The sequence below is a fragment of the Orbicella franksi genome, chromosome 1 (genome assembly GCF_964199315.1).
Source record: "Orbicella franksi chromosome 1, jaOrbFran1.1, whole genome shotgun sequence".
NCBI classification, from domain to species: Eukaryota; Metazoa; Cnidaria; class Anthozoa; order Scleractinia; family Merulinidae; genus Orbicella; species Orbicella franksi.
In genome coordinates, this window is record NC_138145.1 from 35,632,054 (window position 1) to 35,644,767 (window position 12,714).

General features: G+C 37.9%; 1 protein-coding gene across 3 annotated transcripts; it reads right to left on the reverse strand.

Moving 5' to 3' along the window:
* Window positions 1-401: 401 nt before the first annotated feature.
* Window positions 402-12,620, reverse strand: LOC145480597 (nephrocystin-1-like). 3 transcript variants are annotated; one of them, XM_081458880.1, is made up of 6 exons: window positions 11,924-12,620; window positions 11,724-11,795; window positions 7,879-7,925; window positions 2,975-3,087; window positions 2,562-2,635; window positions 1,157-1,495 (listed from the first exon to the last, which is right to left on the reverse strand). In XM_081458880.1, exons 4-6 carry the CDS (start codon window positions 3,084-3,086, stop codon window positions 1,304-1,306), a joined length of 378 nt encoding a protein of 125 aa, XP_081315006.1. In that variant the 5' UTR covers window position 3,087; window positions 7,879-7,925; window positions 11,724-11,795; window positions 11,924-12,620; the 3' UTR covers window positions 1,157-1,303. The 3 variants fall into 3 exon arrangements, with proteins under 3 accessions (XP_081315011.1, XP_081315006.1, XP_081314999.1); XM_081458873.1 differs by having other exon boundaries at window positions 11,724-12,620; XM_081458885.1 differs by lacking the exons at window positions 7,879-7,925; window positions 11,724-11,795; window positions 11,924-12,620 and adding an exon at window positions 402-1,043 and having other exon boundaries at window positions 1,379-1,495; window positions 2,975-5,526.
* Between the last annotated feature and the right edge of the window lie 94 nt (window positions 12,621-12,714).

A 12,714-nucleotide genomic window follows, 5' to 3' on the forward strand; every position in this document is an offset into this window, starting at 1 on the left:
TGATACGTTTGTATTTAATTTCGATCAAGTTTTGCTTTTCTTTGTTGTGTATTGTAATGTTCTTAAGCCGTTTCATATTTCACTTTAGTTGTTTCCTTGAGGGCCACTGATTTCTAACGGAACTGTTATGTGTAGACTTACGGTAAATAAAGTATATTATTGCTTTTATTATTACATACTGTGATCGCTATTTCTTTTCGCACTGGCGAAGAATCCAAAGTTCAATCTTAAAGTATTCCATTATTAATATGATCTGCTCACGCAAAGAGCAGATTAGTAAATGCATGCTTGGAAGGAATGCATGATTTTCAGGAGTGCGCGTCTGTTGGTAGATCTTGTAATTTTGTCTTGCATATATGACAAAAACCCAGAAACCACATCGAGGAAATGCGCGCAGGAACGCAAAATGTGCACAGAGCGTAATACACCAGAAAACGCGCTTTAACAGGGTTTCAAAATGCAGGGAGGAATGCACAGAACTAACGGACCAGAGGAGGCAATTAAGAAGTCTCGCCACACCCAACAAAAAATGCAGAGTGTGTAAGAACTTTAATTAACGACGAAACACACGAAAGAATACATTAGGCTCGTATTTTCCAACTGGACCTGGTTATGACAGGTTTAAATATTTGAAATGCTTCAAGCTATGGAACCGTCACGTTGCCTTCCTCAAGTGAACACTGAGTGTTGGTTGTCACGAGGTCTACATTGGCGGAGGTCACGTGAAAAAATACATCGGTACAGGAACACGGTCTCGATTGAGGGTTAGGGCCTGGCACCGGATTTCAATCGCCTCCTTTATACTTGTTCCAATGTCAACTCGAGATAGTGCTTCACAAATTGCCTGCGCGGACAGTCTTGTGATAAAGTTTGCTGTAGTACGCCAAGTAACCGTGTGTTCTCAAGTGTCAAGCTGCCGCAAGTTTTGATAAGTCGAGAGTGAAGCGGTCTACATTGAAAGGTTTGTTAAGTCTATCAGAAGAGAGTAAACTTTCTAGAGCAGTTCGTTTGTACCAGTGGTTAAGAATTCAAAGAAGCCGTTCCTAAAAAAAGAAAATAAAAATAATAAATGGTTCTTCTGTATGATTCAATATGGCAAAGTAAACAGGCTTGCCATACGGTCTGATTCAAAAATTTTCCGCGAAAACAACTTTGATTGTAAGCTTTTCTGATCCAATTCAAATTACACTCAATACCATCCAGTTATCTGATATATAATACTATTTTTTTCCAACAGGAGAATTTGAGATCCTCCTCTTCCCTTCATGCGACAGAAATTGGAGTTTTGGGCAGCATTAAAGAGTTAACTGACATTTAAAGCAACCAAGAAGGAAATAAATACATCAATAGTTTGAAACTGAGAAGACAATGTCCTCACCTTTTCTCTTTCGTCGTTACCCCAGATGTACGGTGGCAGTTCAGCGGAACTTAATATTGGGAAAACACTGTCCATGTAAACCTCCCTGAAGAATCTCCTCATGTGTGACCCGTCCCTCTAAACAAAACAACAAACCACCAATAAGCCACGTTCAATGTATCAATATTTTAACATGGCTCCGAGGCTTTCGGGTAATTGTAAATTTTTAAGTTTCTTTTGTCTCTCAATTCCCAAAAGAGACTTGGATACAAAGAAAACAAAACCAAATATAGAACGTCTCAGAGCTATGCTAGAATATTGATATATCGAACGTGGCCTATTGTTAATGAGGACAACATTTTAATATTGCATAATGTTTAAAATAAAGAAAAGCATTTATATCTGTAGAAAACAAAATATCTGTAAAAAAAAAATCAATATCTGTAGGGGTTCCATGAAAGAGAACGTTCAGAGTGAAATACTATTTAACAGCAGGGTAACAGTAGTTTCTAACAAAAGAAATTGAATAAGTTACAAAATAAATTGACTACATCTTTAATTTAACTTTCGTTTGTTCTTCTCGTCCCAGCGGCGCTGTCAAAATTAAAAGTATGGTAGTGCTCAATGCAACTCTTGTAAAGTTTTACATGAATCAGCATTTAATTTTCAATATTATAAATTATATCGTTTGAAATACAGGATTTTAAAATTGGAGACTTTTAAGGCGGAAAGTGACGATGTTACAAACTCTCAAAGTTGTGTTCTTTTGGCCCAAAAAATGTCTAGGGGAATGGGTCTTGTTGAGTCAAATCACAGAGCGGGGCAAATCACCACAAAACAAAGCAAAACAAAACAAAACAGAACAGAACAGAACAAAAGCAGTGAGGGAAAGAAATACAGGTATCGACTAAGAGAAAACAATAAGGGATAAAAGTTTAAAACTTTCACCAGAATGGCACATTTGATTTCTTAAAATCCTGTCACAACTTCGCACTTGATGAATTGCAGCCTACTTCTATCCTTGTAATCTTGTACTTTTTCACTAAAATTGCTTGTCTTACTTTGGTCTGTAGAATTCTTTAACCAATTTGCTTGTATAATCACAGGCATTGGCAACATGACATGGAATTTTGGAAGGATAACTTGCAATAATCAGCCGGGACACTTCCCCTTTTACATTGTTAATGTGTGCTCACGTGTTTACCTTAAGAGCATCCATAACGTCACTGGTATAAAGAATTTTGCGAAATGTCGATATCACAGCATCCATAATAAAGCCTGAAACACGAAACATAAACACGTTTCAGCAGAATGAATTGCATAAGTTAAGCTTTCTTTGTGCCTGGTGAGAGACTGCTATGTTTGCTTTATTTAAACGGAGTGAGAACCAATTATTTCCTCGATAATAAGAAAAAAGTCAAAGGTCTGAGCAAGAGGCTTTGACATTGCACATGCACACAGAGCATTCAAATAATAGACTGTTTTCGATAATATTAAAATTCAGCTTGGAAGTGAGGCCTAGAGAACACAAACAAAGGAAAATGAATGACATGTTTATTCATTTATTTTGTTTGTGTGCTCTAGGCCTCACTACCAAGCTAATATATCGACAGTGACCTGCAACTTGTGAGTCGTGCCCTTCATCCATTATAACCTTGGTCAGCAGTTGCCGGTACAAAGAAATGGATTGAGCGTACATGTGACATGTTAACAAGGTGTCCGGTAACATGCTACAGAGATACAAAATAGCAACTTATGAAATATTGTCACTGGTCAATGACAGCAAATAGAGAAGAGTAAAACAAAAAGCAGAATATTGAGATGAAAACCTTAATTATCATGCTTGCATTGATACATCATCATAACTCAATTCGAAAGTTTGGGAGAACTCGAAAAAGCTGTGGAAACGCCCGCCTGCAGCTCGTGTTCCGAGAGCATTTCTCCTTCTCCCAAACTTCCACTCGTATTTCTATAATTCGATAGAAACACGGTACATGTTTTCTATTTCTTAAATAGTAAAATGGTGGTGAAAAGTGATCTAAAATTTGTGAGAAAACATGTACCATATTTCTATCGAGTTTTAGTATAAATCTACCGGCGTTCTATCACGAATGCCGTCCTCTGATTGGCTACGCTACTCACGTTCTATTCTGTGATAGATAGTGAGTAGCGTAGCATCGTGCGCTGGAGGCCGCTTCTTTGTGTTTTCGAAGTGTCTGTGAAGAGGATTTAGATGAAAGTTTTGAACGACTAGTAGATTTATACTAAAACAATTAGATTATTCGCTCTCGATTTCTATGCGTGATAGTTGACTCGACGATAGAAATCTCGAGCTCACAATGTATTTATTTAATAGAAACACTCGTGAAAGTTTGGGAGAACTCGGAAAAGCTGGGGGAAAACTCCCCTGCGGCTCGTGTTTCCACAGCATTTCTCGTTCTCCCAAACTTCCACTCGTGTTTCTATTAAACAATTAGATTATGAGCTCAAGATTTCTATGCGTGATAGTTGACTCGGCGATAGAAATCTCGAGCTCACAATCTAATTGTTTAATTAATAGAAACATTCGTGAAAGTTCGGGAGAACTCAGAAAAACTGTGGAAACACTCGCCTGCGGCTCGTGTTCCCACAGCATTTCTCGTTCTCCCAAACTTCCACTCGTGTTTCTATTAAACAGTTAGATTATGAGCTCAAGATTTCTAGCACGATAGGGCGAATAATCTAATCGTTTTGGTATAAATCTACTAGTCGTAAAAAACTTTATCTAAATCCTCTTCAAAGACACCTCGAAAATGCCAAGAAGTGCCGTTATATATCACCGAATAGATGGTGAGTAGCGTAGCCAATCAGAGAACGCCATTCGTGATAGAACGCTAGTAGATTTATACTAAAACTTGATAGAAACACGGTACATGTTTTCTATTTCTTAAGCATTGATAACAAAAATTCAAAATAATTTACAATTTTGATATTAAAAACGAAAAGAGCTTGAGATAAATTATTATTTTCATCATCATCATCATCATCATTATTACTATTATTGTTATTATTTCTTTTCTTTTTTTTTTTTTTTTTCACGCCTGACTTCGTAGTGTACGTATGGACTTTTGTGATTGGGCCAAAAGTTGACTTTATTTTAATTTTAGAGCAAAATAAGAACTCTTAGTTCCTTAGTAAGTGATCAGAGTCTACTTTCCCTCTACAATATCAATGCACTGTGGAGCAGACAAGTGATCAGAATAAAGAAATTCGTCAAGTTAGAGATATTGCCTTGATTTAATACTAAATTCTCAGAACTTACGTTAACAAAAATGTATCGTGATGAGTAGCGAGAATAAAAAATAAATTAAAGTACTAATCAAAGATTATGAGGGTGCGTTCGACGCCTTCACTTTAATGTCTTGAATGGTTTCATTAGCTGACTTTCAACCCGGCTTTCAACTACTCTCCATTGCTACAATCAACATTTTTTTTTATCAACAACCGAGTTTTTACGGACAGACATACCATAATGACAAAATGCATGACAGTATTTTCCTGTGGTTTTCTGGTTAGCAAACAGAGGTCCCCTCTATAAACTATGATTTAAATTGTGGATACATTCCGTGACGGCGCCAGTTTCCGTCGACTCACAAGTTTAATAGAGCTAAAATATTTACGTTTGCCTTCACGTTTCATGCTAAATATTTTCACATTTGCTGGCAGTGTTTAAGCTTAAAAGCTAATTTGTAAAAGTATATTTTATACCTACATTATTGTAAACTGCTGGAAGCACGAACATTAGGCAACCTTTGCAATCGCTTGCTCTTTTACGTAAACAAACTCCGTGCGACTGATTCGAATATTTGGGCTGATGAATAAAAATAGACAGCACTTACATTGCTGTACCTTGGTTCAGGCTTGCTCTTACTCTCCTCCAATAATTATGTTGCCTAGTAGTTAAGGCCGGAAGGTACCAGAATTCAAACACTTGCTAGCAATGCTTTCGGTAGAAATCTATTAGTGACCTGCCTTAGCACATGCTACATGCTCCTCCCGACACGTTATTTGCGAATAGACTGCAATTAATCGAGAATACACCTTTATAGTCAGTTGACAAAGAAACTGTTTACTTCAGTTTCCGCCCCCACCTTTTACACCAGCCCATAACGAAGGCACCCTTCCCTTCCCCCCCCCTCCACTACAAAAAAAATGTTTATATACCTACTGGCATTACCGTAATAACCAAAATAATCCGTCTTTTTGGAAGGTTTTGTACAATTAACACATCACGTGCCGATAACAGTGGAATTCAGTCGTTCGGATATAACTTGATTTAGCCCCAGTAAAACGTCGCTGAACTTTCTCTGATTAATGACTCGCGTGTCGAAGGCGCATCAAAGTGGACAATTTGCAAGCTTGCGTGTGACGTCACCCTGCCTGAGGAGAGAGGTACTGAGGATAAGGAAAAATGAAATCTGAAGAGTTTGATTTTGTTTGGCCTTTCCAGGAGTATTTCGTTCTCCTCGACCTATCAGGCATGTCTTTGGCGGTAAGTGGAATGACATTAAGGACTTTAGGATGTAGTGCGGCTACCCTGAAGTACGACGGCACATAGTAAAGATTGCGTCCGGTGGCATGCCATTACGCGCGTTCCCGTACGGCTTTCCCGCCGTAGCCTTGCTGTCTTCTAAGGGAAAGTGCCTGGTTTCACGTACTCTTCAATGCGCGAGTATTAGCGTGTTATTTCTTTCTCATTTTAAAAGTCCGTTCTAAGATAGACTAATTGTTACTTTGTTATTTGTGCAGAAAATTGGACGATTTAAACATCTACCGCGAACGACAGTCATATTAGTACCGGGCCTAATGGCTGCAGACAACAAAGTTACGTATGTAAAAAGCTGAGTTATAATCGTCTACTGCTACTCAAAATGAATTTCATTAAACCAAAAGTTCTGTATGTTTGTTCTTATCATGTTGTACGAACACCTTGCCCGAGCCGAAATAGAGTTTATATCTGTTAATTTGCTTAGTAGTTGGAATCACAGGCGGCTCTAAAAGGAAAACTTAAGTTCTGAGAGAGGAGGAAATCATCGTCAATAATCAAGCCCATGTAGTATGAAAGTAGAATAGAGTTCTTGGTTTCCTTGAACGAGCTTGAACGAATACATTTTTTGTAAAGACAAGTAGAGGCTACACACAACATTGCTTCACCGCGAAATCTTAATCGTTTGATTTTGACGGGAAAATGCCTTTGTCAGCCTAGTCCCTCATGGCACAAAGTAGCCGCAGTAGAACCTCGCTGCTGCATAATAAGCGGGCGGATATACCATGATGAGATGCTTTCTTGGAATTCCGGAAAACACCCGAATCTGCGCGATTCGTAGTTTCCACTTTTCAAAGGGAACTCTACTGTAATACTGTGTTAAGACTGTATTATGTCCTCTCTTAAGGCCGCCTCACACTAGCCGATTTTTTGTCGGCCGACAAAAAAATCTCCACTTGCCGGCTAGTGTGCGGTGAATTCAGACAAGTCTGAAGTCAGTTTAAGGTGGCTCTGAACGCTATCTATGGAATTTTTTTAAACTTTGCCACACATTACGTCTTATCATGCTTATCAAATTTTGATAATCTAAGAAACATTTCACCGTACCGTTTCTGAATTGTAAGCCCCTAAATCTGTAACTAAGGGTGTTTTTAGCAGGTCATACTGTTGCTATGGTAACTTATTGTGTCAGGAAAATGATAACAACGTGTTCACCAATGATTGGGCAGTTTTTTGATACCATGATCGTAACATCAAGGGATAAAGAGTGGCATAATGACCCATCAAAATCTAAGTGCTGGAAACTGTTTTGAGCCACCTTAAGATGTTTGATCAATTTGCTGTAATGTTGTTGGCTGTGTCAAGCCATTATGATGCAAAGGTAGTAATCAGTGACTGATCAGTTATGGCCTGATTCAATTGGTTCATTTTTGGTCAAGCCTGTGTTGCGGCTGGTTGAACAACATCATGTGAATTCCGTTGAGGTCAAGAAATACATGTACCTTTAGTTAGTGACTACTGTTTGTAAGGTGAGAATAGTTGTTGGTACATAAGTGGAGCAGTGTCTGTTCTTAGTTAGTTTGGTGGTCAGTTGTTGAAGGTGTGCTGTACTGTGGGTTTACATTTGAATGGAGTTAGTTAGTAGTTTGGTCTAGCTGTTGTTGTTTTTGTTGTTGTTGTTGTTGTTTTTTCAAGGTATACCTTGTGGAACCTTCCCATTTTCTCCATTTATTCCCTGAATTTTCCCTGATTTTGAGAATTGAAAATTTCCCTGACTATTTTTGGAACCTGACATGTGGCAACCTATAATAAAAGTGCATCATTTAAAAAAAAAAGAAAAAAAAGTGGTACATTTTCATTTTTTTCCTGTCCTAGAATTTGATGATCCTATTTTTGATGACTTGGGGCACCATGTAAGGATGCCCTATGGAGAACTGCCCTGAAGGAACCAGGTTAAGTTTTGATTTGATCATTGCATAAGGACATTAGTGTTTACCTGGTCCTTTTAAGCTTATGTCTTGTCCTGAGGTATTTTGACTTCAGCTGTTCAAAAGAAGAAATACAAAAATTTAGATACTGTACTCTCTTTTTTTTCTTGATTGCACTCACATGTTAGGTGGTGTACCGCAGCAAGGCGGGTTACCCAGACAACTGGTCTGGGTAACCCGCTTTGGTGGGGTGAGTTTTCTCCATGTGAAAGCTGCGGAGTGGGGTAACCCACCTAACCGGGGGTAATCAAATCACTGTGCCAAGAACAACATGGCAGAACAACATGGCTGCCAACCGCTACGAGCGTGGCGAGCTATTTCAACAATTCACCTCCAAAACCGCCAAAACGCTAATGAAATTGACAGTGCTGGAGACAATTTAAGTATGGAATCAGATGATCAGGGTTGAAGCGAAAAGCAGCTTCATCGGAACAAACAAAGAAAACAAACGTTAGTTCTTTATTATGTGCGTGCTTAACAAATTGTGCGATTGCATTTTGGACCTCACGCCACACCCTCGGGGTTGTATGTGAAGATAATTATTTCTTTACCACAGGTAGGTCAGGTACCATGACAAAATGGCAATAAGCAAGGGATTAAGAATAATTTGGGTTACAAGCTAGATTTACTAAACATGTACATAATACATGTATTCACTAACCTATACAAAATAAATTTGCATGTATTAACCTAAGGTAATATCCCCCTGTGAAAGAGGCGCCTAAATTTCATGGCTATTTACAAATGCTGAAAGTAGCGACACCCCAAAAGTAATAACCATTCAAAAACTACATTTAGTGATCTCACAATTTAATGTAATTTGACTTGTTATGAGAAACAATGAAAACAACAGATAACACAAGCTGAACCCTATTAACCTCGTATAATTATTTGCTTTAGATGACTGTTATTACAAACTAAGGCAATATTTTATTTTTTGGTTTAATTAACCAGTTATGTGAACTATCGAGTGTCAAGACTATAAATGCCAAAAACAACCTGTGCGCTGTGCAGTGTCAAGACTATAGATGTTGAAAACAAGCTGTGTGCTATTCAGTGTCAAGACTATAGATGTTGAAATAAACAAGCTGTGTACTATTCAGTGTGAAGTCTATAGATGTCAAAAACAACCTGTGTGCTATTCAGTGTCAAGTCTATAGATGTCAAAAACAAGCTACATGTGCTATTCAGTGTCAAGCCTATAGATGTTGAAAACAAGCTGTGTGCTATTCAGTGTAAAGATTATAGATGTTGAAACCAAGCTGTGTACTACTCAGTGTCAAGTCTATAGATGCCAAAAACAAGTTGTGTACTATTTAGTGTCAAGACTATAGATGTTGAAAAGAAGCTGTGTGCTATTCAGTGTCAAATCTATAGATGTCAAAAACAAGCTGTGTGCTACTCAGTGTCAAGACTATAGATGTTGAAAACAAGCCGTGTGCTATTCAGTATCAAGACTATAGATGTCAAAAACAAGCTGTGTACTATTCAGTGTCAAGTCTATAGATGTTGAAAACAAGCTGTGCACTATGCGGAATTCCGATACCAGGGGAATAGGAATAATAGAGTTACGTGCAAGTTTTACTTATGTTTGCTAAACTTTACAAAAATAATCATGAACTTTAAATGTAATTAACCATCAATCTGAAAGTAGCAGCGTTCTGAATTTCAAAGTAATCAGCAAGATTAGTAACCTCAAATTAATGTAATTTCACTTGTTGTGCGAAACAATGAAAATAAGAGATGCAACAAGTTGAGCCAATAGCAATGATAGAGGGGAAATGCTGGTACATCTAAAATCATAGTTGTTACAGTACTTTCAGAACTTAATGGTGACATGTTTGAGGAGGATTTCTGAAAGAGGTTTGATGTAAACAAGTTCTTATTTGTCTTTCCATGGTTGCCACAGGCCTCTCTTTCAAAATTCCCTGCGTTGGTTAATGCATTGATTATGTGGAAAATACTCTGGATTATGTGGAAACTTCAACAGCTAACAAAATTGATAATTTCCAATGTACTGATCATGAACAACAGTGAACCCACAGGTTAAGCTCTTTAATTGCTGCCACAGTGAGTGAGCCTGAAGCGAACAAATGAGACAGCAGATCTACTCCGTAAAAAAATTACTAACAATATAGAGGAAATCAACCACCTTTCATGCAAAACGCAAGGAACTGTGGTCGGCGGTAAGATCAGGAATTGTGGTCGGCAGTAATTACTGGCGGCATTTGGAGAAAATATATTCTCATATTGGGTGGAGTCGCTTCACTTCATGACTCCATCCAATACAAGAATATATTTTTCTCCCTTCTAGAAAAAAACCTGTGCGAGAACCAGCATGTGCACACAAAACTGTCACACTCTCCCTCTTTTATTGATAAATTTATTGACTGCAGCAATTGATAATAAATCTCTTATTAGATGTTTTGGTATGTAGTATCGCTTTATATTTTTACTCGTTGTTTGTATTTTGACGAGCCCATAGGGCACAACTTGTAAAAATATACAGCAACACTACACACTAAAACATCTAATAAGATATATATATATATATATATATATATATATATATATATATATATATATATATATATATTTGCCAGTATTCGTAAGGAGATCTTGTACAAAATATACCCTGCACTTGCTCCAGGTTTTCTAATACAAAGATTTTCCTTCAATAGTGATATCTTTGTTGTATTCTGTAAAGTCAAGTCACCGTTGAAGCAGTCATCCAAGTACAATGGCCTCATACTTCACAAATTAAAGTACTCTTACTAGAAGTTCAAGTGAAAGAGGGAAATATTATTGGAAACATTACCTAGTTGTATTTCAAGAGAAACAGTAATCCTCAATATCTATTGAAATAAGCATAATATTTGGTAATTGCTTTCAACGCATCACTGGGCTCACTTAGTAACCTACCTATTCAAGTTAATCGTAGTGCTTTAACACTTATCCTAACATTTGGAAAGTTTAGACCTCCTCCACATGGTCTTTGACATAGTATGGCTCGTTTTATTTTGTCATTTTGTTTTGCTAAAGAAAGCTGAAGAACTTTTGTGGTATATGACACATACTATAACGTTAACAAAATTGAGTTGCTTGTTTGCTTGACCGAAAATTGTGAGCAGAAAAAGCAGTTTGAAAAGAAATTAGAAATTCTGAAAGGGAGGGAGGGGGTTAACAATTTTGAAATGCAGAGGGCATCGGGGTTATAGCATTTTTGAATTTCCAAAGGCAAGGGAGATTAAAATGTTTATGCCATCCATGGTAGGGTATGGATATTTTCTGGAATCACCCAATGTCTTATCTCCAATGGTGGTTGCCTCAGGGGATGGGTATGTGGTGGTTTCAAATTGACTCATACAATGGGCATAGCAAATAAAAGCATTTCAATAAGATTGCCTTCTAAAACATACAGTAGTTTACACAGAAGGACAGCACTTAAAGTAACTTTAAGACATCTTTTGTTATGATTAAACAAATACAAATAATTCATCCGTGATAAAACTATTCACCTACAAGATGAATATTAGTAGAATTTCTATTTATTTATCTTGCCTGCTACCCATATTCATGGCAATACTGAAGATATGGTGGGGGTGGGGGGACAACACTCGTTGAAACACTGAAGATATAGTCGGGGGAGGGGAGGGGGCGCGCAGCCACATCTTGATGTTTCATACAGGACGAAGCAAGGGAATCTAGCTGGGACAAAGGGTATTAAATGCATATTGCCACAGCCAACTCTTTCTTAAAAATCAAGTATATTTGTTTTCTCCAAAGGCTGGTTTTCACTAGAGCATAAGCACAAGCACAAGCATAAGCATCAGCACCAGTGATAAAAGATTACCTATATCTCCACTCAAATAGCACGCCAACAAAACTTTCCAGCTCTTTGTGGTAAAACGGCAACATTCTTCACCTAAATATACAAGAAGTACACTAAGATAAGCAGACAATCCTCTCTACAAACAAATCATGAAGGCAGCGAAAAGAAAAGCGCTAAATACACTGAAAATAAGAAAAAAAATTAATCGTTTTTCCGCTCACGTTCAACTTTCGCGGTTCCACAACATGGACGAACTGTCCTTGCACAGAATGCTGGGAGAGTTCACACATCTCGCGCGTTAGCCTCGCGAGTTCGTGACAATATTCTCCACATTTTGATCTCTTGTCACTCAGGCCTTCACGGATTTATATTTTAGTAGTACAATGTTATGACCAGACCCTGCCTCCGTCCTCGTTCCTTCTGGCAAGAAATTCATTGGTATTTGGGTAGCCCGCCATAACGTATTTCAATGCTTCGAAAATAACTTGACTTCGTGAGCCTACCGGATGGCAAAACACTACCCGATAACGTGTCTTTTGAGAAGTGTATATCTCATGCACCCTTTATGTCCTAATTGGGCCGATGCGACGACCTTTTCACACCTTGAGCTATTTTTAGAATAAATATGACATCATCAGCCACGCCTCCTACCTGCCCCCAAGTTGAACCAATAAGATCTTCTTGCTGTACTGTTTAGTTATTCAAAATGGCGGACAAACTGAACTCGTCGTCCTCGCAATGTTTCGATACAAGTTCCTCTGCTTTTCTTGATTCTTCTTTGGAATCAAGTGTTTCGGAAAGCGAAGCTGAGGATAGTGACGAAGAAACAGATGATGGTGAATGCAAAGGTTCTGAAAGTCAACGGAGAAAAACACCAAAGGCAAAGACTAATGGTACGACATGGGTAAGAGTAAGCTTGTGTCCAAAACAAAATCGCTAAATAAGCAGCAAATGGAAGAATTATCATTGTGGGTTATTTCTAACGAAGAGGTTAAGAATGTGGAAGGCGAAT